The sequence below is a fragment of the Rhineura floridana genome, chromosome 6, assembly GCF_030035675.1.
Source record: "Rhineura floridana isolate rRhiFlo1 chromosome 6, rRhiFlo1.hap2, whole genome shotgun sequence".
In the NCBI taxonomy this organism is placed as follows: domain Eukaryota; kingdom Metazoa; phylum Chordata; class Lepidosauria; order Squamata; family Rhineuridae; genus Rhineura; species Rhineura floridana.
The window spans coordinates 27,440,982-27,459,976 of NC_084485.1; the positions used below are offsets into that span (position 1 = coordinate 27,440,982).

The 18,995-nt window shown below is 41.9% G+C and overlaps 1 protein-coding gene across 4 annotated transcripts in view; it reads left to right on the top strand.

Annotated features, from left to right (window-relative positions):
- Nucleotides 1-18,995, top strand: part of ATP9A (ATPase phospholipid transporting 9A (putative)) — a 116,446-nt gene that overhangs the window by 28,092 nt on the left and 69,359 nt on the right. For 3 of the 4 annotated variants that reach the window (XM_061631251.1, XM_061631250.1, XM_061631253.1), the window contains exons 2-4: nucleotides 8,568-8,712; nucleotides 9,432-9,545; nucleotides 14,652-14,760. In XM_061631251.1, the coding sequence (XP_061487235.1) occupies nucleotides 8,568-8,712; nucleotides 9,432-9,545; nucleotides 14,652-14,760 (368 nt within the window). Of the gene's footprint in view, nucleotides 1-4,283; nucleotides 4,381-8,567; nucleotides 8,713-9,431; nucleotides 9,546-14,651; nucleotides 14,761-18,995 lie in introns of those variants that run through there. The other variant, XM_061631252.1, reaches the window with a different exon arrangement.

Genomic DNA, 18,995 nt, shown 5'->3' on the forward strand with positions numbered 1-18,995 from the left:
CTATGTGGTGTTAGGCATGCTTAGACTTAGGTTGCAGTCTTATGCACAGGTACCCAGAAGTAAGTCTCATTGGACAAAGCAGGTCTCACTTCTGAGCAGATATGCATAGGATTCCCCTGTAAGACTGCATTCCTATACCCTCTTACCTGGAAATTAGTCCCAGTGAGTTCAATGGGACTTGGTTCTGGTTAGACAGGTAGAGAAGTGCACTGTAAGTCTGTTGAGGATTGCAGTCTTACAGCCTGATCCTATCTTAGTTATCTTGGAATTTAGTCCTTTTGATCTTAATTTACTCCCAAGTGCGATAGAATTGAAGCCTTGTTCTTTAGCAAATGTGTTTAGGATTGCTAACTTGTATATTTTAAAAAACAAACAAGGTTCCAGGGAAATGCTGTGCCACTGGCACCCCAAAAATCAATAAAAAACAAGCAAACAAACCTATACCTGGATCATACATACATCTCCTTACAGGAAGCTCCGTATAGTTAAACTGAACTTCCTTCTTGGTAAATATGGTTAGGAATGCAGCTTTACAGCCTGATCCTATGCATGTTTACTCTGCATGGGTTCAATGGGACTTACTCCCAAGGAAGCATGCAAGGAACCCTATATTTCTTTACTCTTATATGTGGGATATATATACTCTTATAATTTCTTTAAGTTATATGTGGGATTTACTTCATATAAGCGTGCATGGTACTGCAGCTCTAGGTTTATTTGTTTTTACTTTCATTATGATTTATGTTTGCAGAGTGACAGGGAACACTAACTTTACGGCCCATGAGAGGTGCCTCAGTCTACTTTCTTTTTTTTGATGTTGTCTAATTAAACCAAAATGCAATTAAACCTCAACCGTGAACTGCTGGCAAGTTTCGTTTTGTTGCTCTGTATTCTGAGCCTGTGAAAATCTACCCATTAAGGAAGAGATTTGCTTCAGTCATTAAAGAATGTGTGTTGCAAGTGTACACTGTAATGTTGACTGAAGGCAGCTCTCCACTTGGGCTCTGTCATCTTTATCCGTAGCAGCACAGTGACTAAGTAATAAGGTGGACTGCATGTGTGTGAGTGTGTTATGTGCCTTCAAGTCAACTGCAACTTATGGTGACCCTATGAATCAGTGACCTCCAATACCATTTGTTGTAAACCATACTGCATACAGATCTGCATACTGTCCAGACTGCATACAGATCTGTGGACTGCATACAGATCTGTATTTAACCAGGAAAGTCACATCAAATAAGCAGTGGTTGTGAACTGAAGTTAAAAATAATAAGTTGCTCTGGTAGTTTGATGAAAACTTTATTCTTCATTATAAATCTTTCCATGTCACTTTTCAGAAGCACTCAAAGCAGCTTCTATAAAGCCCAGATGGATCAACCAGACAAACAGGTTGCTGTGTTCATCTGATAAAATAAAATATTCAGCGCAATCATACGCATGTCTACTCAGAAGTAAGTCCTACTGAATTCATTAGGGCTTACTCCCATGTAAGTATGCATAGGAGTGCAGCCCTAATTGGGACCGACCTGCATTCACAGTGGAATGTGCAAATGCTTGAGTTGCACAGAATTCTACCTCAGGCCAGATGTTAAGATCAAGAATGGGAGAAAATAAGTGTTTGTGGCAGAGGATATTGTTCTGGGCAGGGCAGAGTGCTAATCTTTGTGGCGGGGAGAAAAGTCTTACTGAGAGAGAATTTAGGACTGGCTGTTTATGAAAGATTCCCTTCTTTTGTTGTGCAACATGATGCTCTGCCCTCTCCATGGTTTCTTCACTGCTTTGGACTCACCCAGACTGGTGATGTTATGAGTTCAAAATACCTATTGATAAGGAAGAGTTTTTATTGTCTTCCCAAGCTTATGTTACAACAGCACTGGGCAGGCTACGTGAGCAGAATGCTGTAACAATCAGGGTGGAGCCCTGACTGTTAAGCACATGTCCTTTGCGTATGTGGTTATGATCTGTGAAGGTACTTTGGATGTGCACCCATTTGCTTTTGGCTACAGCAAGGCTGCATGCAAACCATACATTTAAAGCACATCCCCCCCTCTGAACCTGGAAGTGGTAGTGTACCCCTAATAGAGCTACAGTTCCCAGCACCCTTAAAAAACTACACTACCCAAGATTTTGGAGGAGGGTACTTTTAAATGTGGTGTGTACACAGTCTGCATGGAATCAGACAGGAGGGTAGTATCCAGAGCCCAATATCTGCAGGTGAGGGCAGAGGTCCTCATCAGGAGGTCCATTCCATGCAACATAGGAAGGAGGCCAGTGTTATGGCACCTATGCTTTGGAATTTCCTCCCCTTAAATATTAGACAGGCATAGTCTCTATTACCTTTTTGGCACTTACTGATGACTTTCCTCTTTCAACAAGCCTTTTAAGCAGATACCTTATCCCAGTCTCCGTCTGTTTTGAAATTGTTTTTAAGTTGTTTTTAAAGATGTTTTAACAAAAATATTTAAAAAATGTTTTACAAATGTTTTTAAGAGGTTCTGTTTTTAAGATGTTTTATAGATATTTTTACTGTTTTGTCATTTGTTTGCTGCCCTGGGAGGAAGGGCGGGATTTAAATTTAATTTGTCATCATCATCATCATCTGACAACCAGCAAGAGACAGGAGATGATAGGGCAATACTGAAAGGCAAGTGCTACAGTTCAGTGTTAGAGTATTTTTGCATGCAGAAGGTTCTAGGTTTGATCCTTGGCATCTCTAGGCAGGGGTGGAAGAGACCTTGTCTTTAGCCCCGACACCAGTGAGCAACCAGGTTGGACACTGGTTGAGAGCCCCTGCAGCTGGCCAAGGGCTCCGGAGGCTAAGACTGGGGTTGGCAGGGTGGACCTCCTGCTCTGTGATCCCTGCCAGCATTGAGTTGTGGGGCGTGATTGCAAATCGTGAACCGATGTTGGTGTGGATTGTGGAGTGGGAGCTCCATTCTCCCATGTGACCCCATCGCTGCACATGCATGCAGCTGGTGCATGCCTAAATATGCCCAGTTGCACCACCTCTTGTGTTGCTGCATTGGTGTGCTGTGTGCACATGCCATCATCATTCAAGATGGTGGCAAGAGCATCAATATGCCCCCACCACCATGTTGGGTACTGGCAGGCATGTGCACTCACACAGTGATACAAGAGGTGGCGTGACTGGGTTATTTTAGTGCACACAGAGGAGGTTGGGGGCCATTGTGGTCTGGTGCCCAAGGGTCCACTGTCATCTGGTGCTAGTCCTGCTTGTCTGAATTCCTGGAGAACAACTGCCAGTGAGTGTAGGTAATACTGGGGTTGTTGAATATTTGGTCTGATTTGGCATAAGGTAGCTTTCTATGTTCCTATGGCATAAGCTTTCATGGACTAGAGTTCACTTCCTTGAATGCATGAGTGTTATCATTTGTTCCAGAGAGAGGGGTATGGTGGGATGTTAGTATTGAGGTCAGAAGGAAAGAAAACCCAAGGAAGAATGTTGTTGCTAGACACAAATATAACCTGCCCTCCCCTATTTAGCTATATAACAACCCTGTGAGGTAGGATAGGCATGATTTGCTCAAGATCACCCAGTGAGTTTTATAGCTTTCCCAAAGGATGGAGAAATAAGCCTATACTGTAGACCAGGAGTTCCCAAACTGTGGTCCATGCACCACCAGTGGTCCATTCAGGTGGCCCATGGCATGTTTGTGGAGTTGTGGTTGGAGATGGGCGATGGCATATCTGTCACATTAAATACATTGATTTTTAATTGTATTTTTATTGCTTTATAAATGTCTTATATTGTATTTTATTGCATTGCAATTTGTATTCTATGGAATTCAAATTGTAATACAATTCAAATTGAATTTATACAATAAAATACAACATTTAAGATTAATTGTAGAAATCAATTTACAATTAAAAACCATACCGCGTCTAGTACAGCACATTACAATTGCTGCAACAGGCAGACAAAAATCATTAAGTGGTCCACCAAGACTCTCAGGAATCTTGAAGTGATCTGTGGGGGGAAATGTTTGGGAATCACTGCTGTAGACAATTCTGAGCTAGACTGGCCAGTGGGTTGACTCAGTATAAGGCAGCTTCCTATGTTTAACCAGGGCCACACTAGCACCATCACACACACAAACATGCAGAGTAACATTTTATATGCCTTTCTCAAAGAATGATTGGATGTGGCCAGACATCCATTGTCAGTTTCTGGCTCCTGATTGATCACCAGGAAGATAGACTCTGATTGGGTCCATAGTTTTTAAAAGGAGAAGCAGACAGCTAGTTACCTTTATTTTTTAAAAACTGAGTAGTGGCTTTCTGTGTTCATCAGGAGTTTAGGCCTCTCTTGGGATTACAGGGTAGCCACCATTTGAGAGGAATGGGAAGGGCTAAAATCAGGTGAGTTCCAGGGGACTGTGTGTGTGTGTGGAATCACAAGGCTTTTGTGACCTGCACATCTGCTTTGAGTACATATTTCAAAGTTGTGCAACTATATTTCAGTTACAGTGATAGCAGACTCCTTACATTTAATTGCCTATATTCTTATAATTAGAGCTTAGTGTATTGTGGGATCATACTGTGCAGGTTCAAAAATAGGGATAAGAATATTGGCCGTATGTAGCCTTGGGTGTTGTTTTTAAGCAGGTTCCTAGTCCTTAAGAAAGGTAGTGGGATGGACCCACTTCAAAGGTGCTTCATGAAGGGATAGGATCATGAGGCAGATGAAGCTGTCTTCTCTCTTTTGGCCGACACAAGAGATGAATCCCCTGTTACAGAGGACTGTTACTGGACAGTGGGAAGAAGTTTACTGCTTTTTGTTGTAATGAAAGATATCTGTGTGTGGATTTAGGATGTGGAGTCCAAGGTGTCCTGTTCTATTGCCCTTTAATGCTAATGTTTGATTACATTCACGGATCTTTGCAGCACACAGGCTGCATGCATGGCACTACATAAGGGGTTCTACATGCTGTGCTTGAAAGGGATTGGTTAGTGCTGGGTTGGGAAGACGAAAGGTAAATAAAGCACAGAAGTAAGGCCCAGCTCACAAAGCTGAGAAACACTGGGTTGTATCCTGCCAAGTTCTACTCAGAATAGATCCATTGAAATTAATGGAACTAAATTAGTCTCGTCTATTAATTTCAAGGAGTCTGCTCTGAGTAGGCCTAACATCATTGGCTACCCTATTGTTTCAAGACTATGAGAAGAAGTTTGAAAATCTGTGGACAGTTTCTGCTAAACTGTGGGTGGGGGTGTTTGGATTTCCATGTCTGTATAACTATTTAACACATTTGAGGCATTAATGAAGAAAGCTACAGCACTATGCTTCTAAGCAGGAACTAATAGAGAGTGACCTCTGACCTGGAAGTCCCGGCTTTAATCAGGTTCTCCCACTAGGAACTGTTGAGGCCCAGAACTCTGTGATCACAAAATAACATTTTTCAGGGCTCACAGAAACACAAGTGTTGTGAAATGAATAATACGCATTTGAGCTTCATCTGCAGGATATCCCAGCACATTTTGGAGCAGAGCTTCAAAGTCTCCATACTTCAACCAAAAAAGTATAAAAGGCAGAGTTTAGAGTAAAATCACTGAGTTGTTATTGTTAGCATTTATGTCTGTGCTGCCTTTTGGCCAAAGAAGACCCCCAAGGTGGCTCTTCAAGATTGGAATTCATTAGCAAATTTGGGAGTGTAGCTCAGACTCTCAAGAGACTGGTTGTAACTACCTCACTGTAGAAATGAAATGTCCTCCTTTAGCCAGTTATTTGTGCTATTACGGCCCCTACAGACGGGTGTTTTATTGTGGATATATTCTGCAACATGTTTTTGATATAACAATAGTGCATTAGTGGTGGGTTTATGCTGCTTTATTGATTGCTTCCCCAGTGCTAACATATTCTTGCTGTCTGCAGGGGCGCAATAAAAATGGGACCAAAAAAACCACCCCAAACCCCAGAACATTTGTGGTTTGAAAAGTTGCAGGATTTCAGCAGGAAGTTATAGTATATGCACTGATTGGAAATGAAGCACTATGACTGCCTTAGGAACCACCCAATGAAATTAGACAAAAATAAATCCCTCCTTGACACAGGGCTTCTCTAGGTGATTTATTTATTGAGCATTCACCCTGGTTTGCTTACACAAAGCTGGTTAGATTATATCTGGTCTTTTTGGGGCATTCGTTCTGCTATGTTTGCTGGGAGGTTATATGACAATCAGCTTTCATCTAGCATTCTTCTGGATTTGCTTGCAGCATCTTTATACCTCTTCCCATTAATCACTTGTTCATTCCACACTTTTCAATGTATTTCCCCATCACTTTCCAAACCACACAAAAAAAATCTATTGTTAAGCGGGTTTGTTGAGCTTGGGCAACAGAGTGCTTTAAACCCCTTTAATTGTGCAAGTCTAAATATCCCAGAATGCGCTTGAATTCCTCCCGCGAAATGCTGACTGTCTAGAGGCACCCATAATGCATAAATTAATTTGTGCAATTCCCTGTGTCTCACTATGGTGATGGCCACTGGCTTGCATGGCTCTGAAAGGAGATTGGACAAATTCTTGGTGGCTGTTGCCCATGAAAGTTAATGGAAAATCTAGGATCAGAGGCAGTGTGTTTCTGAATACCTGCTATTGCTGTTTAAAGTATTGTAACATAAAGCCTCCACTCCTTCCTCATCAGACTAGGGTGGCCATTTATGCATCGCCAAATGGAGGACAAAAGAGGATGCAGATTTACATAAAATTTTAATATACTAAATTGTATGTATAGATGCAAATTTAGAAATAATGGGTTGTAAGAGCTAAGTCAAGGTCCCATCCGCACAAGGATTTCCACTAGCACAATGGGACTTTCCCATCCTCTCCTCCCTCTGCGTGCCCCCTAAATCTGTTGTAGGGGTTCCTCTAACTCTGGAGCAGAGTTGGGGAGAGTGTGGGGTGCATGCAGGGTGAGGAAGGAGGTGAATCCAACTGTGCTAGTGCTAACCCTTGCACTGATGGGACAAGTTAGTTGAATACCACCTAATGACTACAATACAGTACATCTCACTATAGTGGGGAAGACATATGGCCGCCCTATATCAGATCACCTGTTCCTTCTAACAGCATGTTCAAAATGTCCAATCCAAGAGCCACATTCTTCCTCAAACTCCAAGAATGACTCGGCATAAAAACAGGGCATCTTGCCTTGCCTCTTATGGTTCCTGAGGCTACATTCTGTGTGTCACTCACCTCATTGCTGCTCTCATCAGCCTGCTAAACTCTAATCCCACACTCTGCTACCAGGGTTATGTAGTTTTGTGGCCTACTCCATCAGCTCAGTCAGGGTGGTTATTTTCCAGGGAAGACGGTGATCTAGTTTTATTAAAATGACATACGTTTTATTTGCAAGCTGGTCATTGCATAATGGCAGGGCTTTCTTTATAACTCTTCTCACAGGTATTCTGAGGACACTACACACATGCACGCACCCACCCATGCACGCACGCACGCATGCACATGTGAGTCCTTCAGACTTCTAGAAATCTTTCTTGCCTTCAGTGACCATCTCTTTTAGAGACTGTTTGCCAGGAATGGCCAGTGAGGAGGAACAATGCACGGGCAGGCCATCCATGAGGCTTGGGTGGTGCAGGTACACCGGTGGAGACAATCCAGTGCTCCTACCAGCATTCCTGCCCTGCCCCAGCCTTGCTGTCGCCTTGCCTAGTACGCAGCAGCAGCACCAATGCTGGGAGGCCAAGTCTGCAACAGCATGCCTCCCTGCTGGCCACTAAGGGCACATATTTGCATATTCTAATTTATATGCATTGATGCAAGTTTAGTAATAATGACATTAATTTAAACAGAACTGACTGGAGTGGGGAAGAGTGTGGCCGCTGACCTGTGTGCCAGCTCAGTCTCCTGTCCAGGTGTTAACTGCTGATGGGCAACTTCAGCATCCCTCCTGCTCTCCCTTCTTAAGATGCTGTATTCTTAAACTGGACTAGGACTGGACAGCCCTTTAAATAGAGCATTTCCTGTAAAGAAGGGCACATGGCTTCCCTCCTGCCTCCCCAGCAACACTCTTTCCACTAGCAGCTGCTTTTAGAGATGAGTCATGCCTATGCAGGCTTCATGTTATAGCGTTTTTATCCCACTTTTCCATGTTAAACCACGTACTGAGGATAATGGAGGGCAGACAGGGGAGGGCCAGGTGTGGCCAGTGTGGTGAGGTGGTGCAATGGTGCCCACCCAACAGCAGTGTTGCTGCCACTTACAAGGGTGGGGGTGAGGTGAGGTTGAGGCTGCGCTGGCACATCAGCAGGAGTGCCAGGTGGGTTCCACCAATGCATCCATGCAGCCCTGATCTCACCCCTGCCCTGCCCTCTCACGGTAAGTGGCAGTGTGACCTCATGTGCTGACCACTCCTGGGGAAGGCTATTGCCTTCGTGCCCTGCTGTGGGCTTCCTGGAAGCATCTGATTGGCCACTGCTGACAATGGAATCGTGGGCTAGATAGACCCATGGACTGATCCAACAGGGCTCTTCTTATGCTAGTTCTCCTCAAGATACAAGTTTTAAAAACTCACTTTTTGTTCCCCTACAGATGTTGCGAGTGCCTAAGATGTTGCGGAAGAAGAGACCCAAGGCCTCGGACGGTTTGGCTTGGCCATCCAGAGAAGAGGGACCAGAGATACCCACGCAATGTCATCAACAACCAGAAATACAACTTCTTTACTTTTCTACCAGGGGTGTGTATGTCATCTTGAAAAGCCAAGTTACTTTCCTGTTCTATTGATCTTCCTTGTTGCAAGTGTTGGAAGTTAATCCTGTTGCCTTCAAGGGTGATAACTGAAAAGAAAAGCTTTGAGGATTTTCCCACCCCTGTTCAGTACAAGTGAATGGAGAGAAGGGAAGGGGCTGAAATTGGGGAGATGTGGAGGGGCGCACACACACTATCTGCCCCAAAGGTTCAACGACTGTTGAGGAAGTGGTGGAATTGTGTTCCCACCTTGATGGCTTTTCCGATATCAGTCACCTCCTATCATGCTATATACCAGAGGTTCCCAAACTGTGGTCCATGGACCACCTGTGGTCTGCATTCAGCTGGTCTGCAGCATGTCCATATTAAATATTCATGTCAATTTTTAACTGTATTTTTATTACTTCTTTTATTTCTTATATTGTATTACAACTTGAATTCTATGGAATGCTCATTGCAATACAATGAAATGCAATATAAAAAAGCAAGAAAAATACAATTTAAAATGTCTAGCACAGCACATTACAATGACACTACTACTGAGCTGCAGCCTTTCTGCTAGCTGGGGCTGATGGGAGTTGTAGTCCAAAATATCTGGAGGGCACCAGGTTGAGGAAGGCTGCCTTAAAACATTTCCATGGTCAGCCATGTTAACCTTAGATGAGCAACTACAATCCCTCGTCGCTCATTTTTTCTCCTTTTTCTTAGGTACTGTTCAACCAATTCAAGTACTTCTTCAACCTCTACTTCTTGTTTCTGGCCTGTTCTCAATTTGTTCCTGAAATGAGGCTTGGTGCGCTTTACACATATTGGGTTCCATTAGTAAGTAGTATCGGGTTTATTTATTCAAGAAAAGCTTCAGTGTTTGAATACAATATGCCTTTTGTTACCTTATCTCAGAGATCCAAGTGATGTTTTAACTCAAAATGTTTTTTGTTAGCTTAGTTGATGTGTTTGGGAATTGTAGATGCTCAGTCTGACTTTTAAACTGATTTAATAAAAGTTTGCTATTCAAAAATGGGATGTTGAGCAGTGCAGGAAAAGGCATGAGGGACATTTGATCCAAAAGGTAATTTATCCCATAACTTGGCCATTCTAGGAGTACGGCTAAGGGAGATTCCCTTGGGTTAACCTCAGGAAGGGTAGGTCATCATATGAACATTCTACCAATTATACCTGCAAGAACAATTAGCAATATATTGGGTCATTGTTATTGATGCATCCATTTTGTATGTTGGAGACCTGGGTTCAGGTCCTTCCAAAGGATTAAGCTTCATGTTGGTCTGGTTTGCACATCACATTAATGATCTAGAGTTAGGGGTGAGCAGTGAGGTAGCCAGGTTTGCTGTCGATACCAAATTGTTCAAGATGGTTAAAATAAAATGGGATTTTGAAGCGCTCCAAAAAGATCTCTCCAAAGTGGGTGAATGGGCAGTAAAATGGCAGACACAATTCAATGTAAGCATGTGTAAAGTGGTGCACTTGGGGCGATTTCCCCCCTAATTTCACTCTATACATTAATTGGGTCTAGTGGTGACTGGTCAGGAACAAAACCTTTGGGTCATAGTGGATAGCTCAATGAAGATACTGACCCAGGGCATCTTCCCAGGAGGGAACAAACCACAAGCCTAGATTTGGATGACATGACAAGCCAGACTCTGGCCATGAGAGTTTGTTCACAGTAAACAATAGTTTGCTTGTTTTTAAAACTGGTTTAATGTGGTGTGTAAAGTGGGCTGTTGTGGGAAAACCAGTCACAGATTTGCCACATAAGTTTTAATTTTAATTTTAAATTGAGGAGGGTGTCTTTAAATTCAATTAGAACGGTGGTTCCTTCATCTTAGTTACACGTCTCTCCCCCAAAGCTGCTGCTGTATATTTCCTCCTGTGGGGCTAGTAGCAGTTTTGGGGCAGGAGGGTGATACAGTGATGACAGCTGAGATTGGGAAAACAGCACTGGGAAAAAGGGTAAAACCCTCTCACCCACGGTGCCATAGGTAAAAATTCTGGCTACTTTTAAAATACAATAATTAAATGAACAATGAGAGTAGTCACAATGGCTATGTTCTACTTCTATTGTCAGGGGCAGTATGTCTCTGAATACTATTTGCTGGGAATCACAAGTAAGGAGATCGCTATTGTGCTCAGTTTCTACTTGTGAACTTTTCTTGGGCATCTGGTTGGCCACTGTGAGAACAGGATGCTGGACTAGATGGGCCTTTGGCCTGATCCAGCAGGATTCTTCTTGTGAATGATCCAATTATAGATCTCCCATATAATGTGTAGCCATGAGAGTGTTTTCCGTTTTCTAACCCAATCACGCACATACCCCACCCCCTGGCTGGCAACATATTGCTTACAAGCATTGCTGTAGCTCAGTTGTGGGGAACCTTTGGCCCTCCAGTTTTTGTGAACCATCGCCCATGCTGGATGGGGAGAAAAAGGCTTCGTTCTGAAAAGGTTTATGAAAATCAAATGCTACATAGTAACATTGCCAATTTCTTCAACACTCAAAAAAATTAGCATATGGGGGTGTACTACATAATCAATCCAAGAGCTCAGGCTAATTGGCTTATTAAACACATATCCATAACAGATTTATAGTAATCTGCATTTCCATCATCATTATGGTCTAAGCAAAACCATGTCGCTGTACTAATTCTATATATTTTTTTCAGTTAGCATGAAAAATCAGAGTTGGCAAAGACTCAGTGTATCCTTACAGCCATTAATGCCTAGACCTGGGTGTGCCAACAGCTACTGCTGCCTTCCCAAGCCTGGAGCCCTCCAGATGTTTTGGACTTCAACTCCCATCATCCCTGGCCATTGGCCATGCTTGCTGGGGCTGATGGAAGTTGTAGTTCAGCAATATCTGGAGGGCCAGATATTCCCCAGGCCTGCCTTAGTTTGAAGACAGGGAATCTAGGTAGTAGGCAGAAGCAGAAAAGTTGGAGGAAGTGGGGACAGGAGGAAGGTTTAGAATTGATGGGTGGGTGTTGGCACAGCTCCTGAGAAGTTTCAGAAAGCTGCACTTGAAGACCTGCCAGTCATTAACAAACTGGATTCAATCCTGTATTCCTCATATTGGGCAATGACATTCTATAACTGAACTTCAAAATAGTTTTCACCATAGTAGACTAGACTTACCCTGTTTGTTTTGCTCTAAATGTTATTTTACCTGTTTCAGTGACAGGCACCTTGTGGGCCATTGCAGTTGAGCATGCCAATAAACTTGTAAGTCCAGGCAGCTTTGCACATCAAAGGAAATGTACTATTAACCTACACTTGGGGCTTCATTGTTAGTGTTCCATGGTACAAAAATGCAGGGCCCAAGCACTCCAAGAGAAGAACAATCCTGATCTCTGTAAAATTATGTTAATTTAGCATTTTAAAAAAATCTTATTTTTCAAAGTTCTTCCATTTTTACTAGTTTGTATAATGTTGGGTTTGCTAGTCACTGGGAAAAGCAAGAAGCTGTCCAAGAGAGCTGAAGCCTCCGTCCACTTGCCCCTGGAAACCCAATTCAGACACGTGATTGGCTACATGTTTTGTGTTTCATTGTTCTTAGATGTTTTTAACCGTTTTTAAATGTTTTAAATATATTTTTATTTTGTTTTTAATTGTGTTTTTTGCTCTCTGGGCATCTTTGGGAGGAATGATGGGATATAAATTTAATAAAATAATATAAAATAAAAACAATTTCCCTGCCTCTCCCTCAAGCCTTCCGAGACTTCAGTAGGCCTTGCCCACACACGTTCAGGCATGCCTTCACAGTTATGAGGGCAAGACACTTGAACCCTTTTAAACAAAAGCTGAGATTCTTAGGAGTCTGGATTCTGTTTTCGTTATTTTTTTATTTATTTCTTACATTTATATCCCACCTTTCCTCCAAGGAGCTCAAGGTGGTGTACGTGGTTCTCCCCTCACCATTTTATCCTCGCAACAACCTTGTGAGGTAGGTTAGGCTGACAGGCAGTGAATGGTCCAAGGTCACCCAGTGAGCTTCATGGCTGAGTTGGGATTTGAACCCTGGTCTCCCAGGTCATAGTCCAACCCCCTAACTGTTACACCACACTGGCTCTTATATGGTATAGAATGAACATTTGGGTACTTGGTTGTGGCTGCACTGTTGTATTTGTTATGGATAGGGAGAGCCTTAGAAATTGGTTTTTGTAAGGCTGACTGCAAATCTGTAAGGTGATTGTGGTTTGTCCACCTCACATGAACCATTAGAATTCCGCATGTGAGCTGCCAGACCTACATATAAAAGGCCTTTTGTTCATTTTGTAGGCTGCTAATGCAACCATTTCCATATAGAATGACAACTTGGGATGGGTCACTGAGGCAGAACATGAAGGATTTTTTGGGTGTGATTATTTGAAATCCGCATCCCCAAATGTATCTAGATTATTATGATGTGTGTGTTTCTTATAGCAATAATGAGCTACATTGTTTCTAACAGTGAGTAACAGTGGTACTTTCAGGAGAGTTTGAAATGCTGCAAAATGTTCTGAAGTCATGGAATATAAAGGCTAAAAGAGAATCTCCATCTTTTGGGGGAAGGATGCCCCCCTGCATTCATGTTATTTAACCAGATGACAGCTTGGTGCCCTCAAATGAGAAATAATGATCCCCAAATCCCTCTGGACTGGCTTCATACTGTATACTAATGACTTTCAAACTTGTGTAGTTGTAATATATCCCTCTGCAGCATTTGCATCTCTTTGCAAAGCAATTCCAAGCTTTGAGGGCATATAACAATGTACCTCTGAATTAATGTTCAGGGGAAGCCATGCAAGCGATGCCCTGAAATTAGTCAAACAGATTAGTTTCCTTGGGGATGGGGGTGGCCTTAATTGCATTTAAGCAACAAATTATTTCTCCCTCTTGATACAGGTAAGAAAAATCATTCTTAAGAGACTTGGGTCAGCAATGAGAATATTCTTTGGATGTTGATGTTTGTGCGTGTGTTTAAATAAGGGGCACCTCCAGATTGTCCATGTTTTGGAGGAAGATTCACACTTATGCAATATCAGTGGATTAAAGCACTCTGTTTCCTTAGCACAACAAATCCACTTTTAAAAAGCAGACTTTTTTAATAGAAAAAATATTTATTTTGTAAGCATATTACCATAAATTACAATATGTTTAATAATTAAATATTAGATTTAACATATGCTGAGATGTAACATATCCTAAGAATCTTAGGATGGATTATATAAATATATAAAGAAGTGGATAAGGCTGATAGCCATAGTTTTTCATTTAACTCTTTCATGTCAAATGAATACCTGAACATTCCATTTATAAATACCATCAGTCTATAAATACACAAAATCTATGGATGTTTTGCAGTTAGGGAAGTGATGAGGAAATCAATTGAAAAGTGTGGAATGAATTAATGATTAACAAGAAGACTTATAAACACCCCCACAAACAAATCAGGATGAACGCAGGTTGAGTGCCCATTGTCGTATAACCTCCCTGCAAACCTCCCTGCAAACTATAGAATGTATGCTCAGTACAGTCAGATACAATCTAACCTTTGTGCAAGCAAATCAGGATAAACTGTTTCAGCTGTTTTGAATATTGAATTTCAAACCATTATGACCTGCTGGTGAAGGGCAGCTGGTGGTGGTGGTGATAGTAATAGTAATAATAAACAATAACAATAACAATAGCAGCTCAATAAATAGGTCATCTGGAGAAACCTAAGAATTTTATCAATAATGTTTAGGTCCTGTGTTTTTTCGTATTTCTTTTAATTTAGACACATCACATTACTTATTCCTGCTGAAAAGCAAAAAATTTCTGAATAGAGTCTGGCAGTTTTAATGAGAAGTGGCATCTTATTTCATCTGTTAGACCATACTCCAGAAGAATGTGTTCCTCGCATTCAGTACCCCTCTCCCTCTGGGTCTCTTTTAGGGTTTTGTGCTCACTGTTACCATCATCCGTGAGGCTGTGGAAGAGATCCGATGCTACATGCGTGACAAGGAAGTGAACTCCCAGATCTACAGCAAGCTCACAGCAAGAGGTCAGCTATTTGGCTCCAGCTTTCTACATCTGCCTGTTGCGCTCCTTAGCTGACTGCCTGAACAGCAGGAGTTGCAGCTCAATCAAATGTTGCTGACAATTGGAGGAGCAGAGTTTCTGAAAGGAGGGGTTGACTTGAAGGGGAAGGGTTTTTTGCCAAGCACAGAGGCACCATGGCTTAACAGCTCTCTCTGTTAAGTCTGGCCCCAGCAGAGTACTGGAGTCTCCTAATGAGAGAACAGGTAGTGTACTGCCTAACCATTGTCAGAAATATATCAGTGAATGGGTATCTTTAGCATAAACCAAATATTCAGCACATATTTGGAGCTGGCAAATTACTTGGAATAATTATGGCATACTGTGTATTGGACGATCAAAATAAGTGGGAAGAATTACATGCGTGAAGGAGTTCATGTTTTTGAGATGATGGCTGCTACAGCCACATTCATATTACAGTAATAGGTTATAAGTGATAGGTGGTCTGAATGGGTTGATTATCCTCACCCTGACTTAGATCTTTTCAGAATTGGAGTGTGTGTTGCAAATTAGATATGCAGTCTAATCCCATTCACATTTGTTCAGAGATGAGACTCATTGGCTGATGTCCAGTTGTGCTTGTCTGCTATCATAACAGACTTACACTCATCCAGTGGGACTTCCCCTTTCTTTCCTCCTTTTTACAACCCTGTATGTTCACCAAATTTGCTTTAGGGGTGGGATTGGAGGATCTTCTGAATCAGATTTGGGTTATGTGTGTGGGAGGCTGCAGGATGGGAGGAAAGGAAGGGAAAATCATCTTGTGGCATATTGGATATCACCCATTGAGTTTAATAGGACTTATGATGATTCCTCTGACAACACAGCCCATGCTGTTTGGAAGTTCCCCCTGGCCCTTGGAAGAGGTGGGGGTGTGTGCAGAAGAAGGAGGAGACAGGAAAGTCCCTTTCCATGAATGAACTTCCATTTGTGCATTTCAGGATCCAAGCCATTATAACGGTCTAGAAGAAAACGTGTTACTCAATTAGTTGACAGTGCTAATAGTAGTAATTACATAATTTAATAAGGATTGTGCTTTTCACATCCTGGGAATTAAAAGGTTGTCAAGATTGGAGCATATTAAATTCCTTTTTAAGAGCGTGTTCTTGCAGCAGCATGTAAAATGCTGAGCCCCAGAGATGGAAATATATACTGCAAAAAATGGATTCCATGCTCTTGATTTATCAGAGGTCTGGCCTGTTTCTCAGGAATCATTTTTCTTTCTCCACTTATTTCACTGAAAAAGACTTTTGCTCCAGATTCATGTTACCTATAATGACACCTGTTTTTATGTGGTGAAAGAGCAGGGACATCCCTTTCTCTTCACCATTCAGATGACCTTGCCTCTGAAGGAGGTATTCTGCACAATGTCCAATCATGTTAACTTCTGATTTGCATGAATTTCCCCTCCTTGTTTGAGTGGGTGGAGGAAATAATGTGAAATAGCCACTTAGATGATGTGGTAGAAGAGAGGTATGCACAATATTTGTGAGCAGTGGGGAGATGTATGTTTTGGCACTGTTTTCCTTTGGTCCCTGGCTGTGCTAAACCATAGCTTATTGTGACAAAAAAAGAGCCACAGAGATCCTTGGTCTTATGCCTGCCCTCCTTCGTGGTAGCAAGTCTGAAACCTAAACCATATTGTCTGAAACCTAAACCATAGTGTCTGAAACCTAAACCATGGTTAATGTTAAATATGGTTTGCTTTAAACATGCCAGCCTCATAACCTATGGTTTGAAGTTGGCTTGTTTCAGATAAACCATAACTAAGTTTAACCACAGCTTGTCAGGTTCAAATGGCATACTTAGCCAGACATGGGAAACCTGTGGCCCTCGAGATGCTTTTGGTCTCCAACTCCCATCAGCTCCAATCTTCATGGCCTACGGTGAGGGATCGGTGGTCCAGCAACATCTGGAAGGCCACAGGTTCCCCATCCCTGTGCTAAACTGTGATTAATTGAAGTCAAAAGTGTGACATTTACAATTGGCCACTCTCTCTCAGCCTAATGTATATCAGAGGGTTGTTGTGAGGATAAAAGGGGGGGAGTGGAATGGCAAAAGGGTGGGATATAAATGTAACAAAGGATATGAGAGGGCAGCCTTGTATGAGGGGGGAGAGAGAAAATGATGATAGATGTATTCTTTTATGAAATTTGGCAACTTTGTGATGCAAAATAAATTCATTTTAAGTTTAATTTCATATTGGGCATCACAGCTTGCTATCTTTTATGACTTGTTTGGCTGCTACCTTTGGAGACACCATAAAGGAGTTTTGAAAATAGTTTCAGATCATCTGTATAAATCAGGCTCAAGCTTCCTATCCTTCCATCCATCAACCCAACTTTGCTATTAAATTTGCAGGCCGGAATTCTGTTTTGATACTCTCTAGGCTGTTGCTTTTAAATTCCATGGTTGTTTTTTCTTTTCTTGCTTCCCCTTTAGCCTTTCAAGATTACAGAGAATAATAAGAGAGAACTACATAAAAAAACCCCTATGAAATGCAAAGAGACCTCCTACTGGGGAGAGCTCCTTTGATACAGATCATTGGCATTTACCAGCTGTATCAAAAAACAATATTTTCCCAAACCTTTTGTGCTCTATTTTTGCAGGTTACGGAGTGCAAGGCCACATAAAAGCCAAAAGCTTACCAGAAAACTACCTTGGATATGTTTTGTTTTATTCTTGAAGATGTTTTATTTTGACTTTTTATTTGCAAATGAAATGCATCCTAAACATTGTGGAACTCAGGGCTACACTGATACAGCAGAAATATCTCTCCACTGAATCCTTTAAAGGAAGGAGGCATTTCCCGTTGCTAGCCTTGGCTGCATCTGGAGCATCAAGAATCATGTCAGATGTGTATATATAAAGAACCTGAAAGCAAACAGCTAATTGGCAATTACATTTATCAGTATATCAATATTACTGTGATGTCACTGTTTTATATCATAAAAGTGCAGTACTACCACTAATGGGATGTATTACATTTTCAACTCTGTAGTATTTTATTTTGCAGTTTGGGCACTTGGATTCTCACAACTTCAGCTGACACTAAAAAAATGTTGGTATGCATGGTTAAAAATCAAGAAAGCTGGAATGATACAGTCTAGAATGACATTGGCCTGGTTTAGGTGATAATCTCTCATCTTAATAAGCCATGATACACACGTGTTCTGTCTTTGTGCCATTCCTTCCCTCCGCCCTTCTCAGCACATTGCTGTTAACACTGGAAGTCTTCACCATGGTATATATACCTGAACTGGGAAACTGGTTTAGGAAAAGCCAGGGTCTTAAAACTTGGTTTAGTATCCTGGCTTGTAACTATAGAGTTTCCAACTAAGTTTTACTCAAAGTAGTCTCATTGAAACTAATAGACTTAAGTTAGTCTTACCTACTAATTTCAGTGAGTCTTCTATGAGTAGGACTAACACTGGAATGGTACAATCCACAGTTTCCTGACTCAGACATAATGGGAAACTAGGGTTTATTGAAGAAATCAAGGCTAATTGTGGCATGCCCAGAAGGGAGGAGGGAAGGGGCTACATGTGTGGGCATGCACCTCTTTACAAGCTTGATGATCAGCTGATTGTTGGGGCTTGCCATGTATAGGGCTTTGTCCTGGTGCTTTCAAATCCCCCTTTGACTGAGCTGGGCCTTTATCTGCCTTGCACCTCACGTCATATATAATGTTATGTGTAGGGTGGGTGGGCATGGCTCAACGTCATGGGCTAAATGGGAGGCCTGATAGGCCTAATTAGGCCGCTGGGGCAGAGGTTCTTCACTGCTGCACTAGGGCTTTCAGGCTGGTGCCCTCCAAGTCAGAGGAGGTCAGTGTATTATCTCTGAGCTGGACAGGTACTGGCATAACAGGCTTGTCTTGCATGCTAGTGTTTCTGAACCCCAGCCTCATTCCCTAAAGAAGGGGAGTCTGACCCCACAGTCATGACAAATGCAAGGGCCAGCAGCCAAAGAGTTACTTAGCAAGGGTCAGATGTTCTAACAGGGATTCTGAAGCAGAACTGTTCCTGAGTCTCAGGGGAACTTGGGAGGATCTGATTTGATTTAATGTTTGCATGGCACTTTTCCAGCAATCAAGTTGAGCTCAAAGTGGTTTATAGTAATGAAGTATTTTTATAGACACCTAAAGTATAATTCCATTAATATGATCTTATTAAAAAAAAACACAATAGCATATTGAAC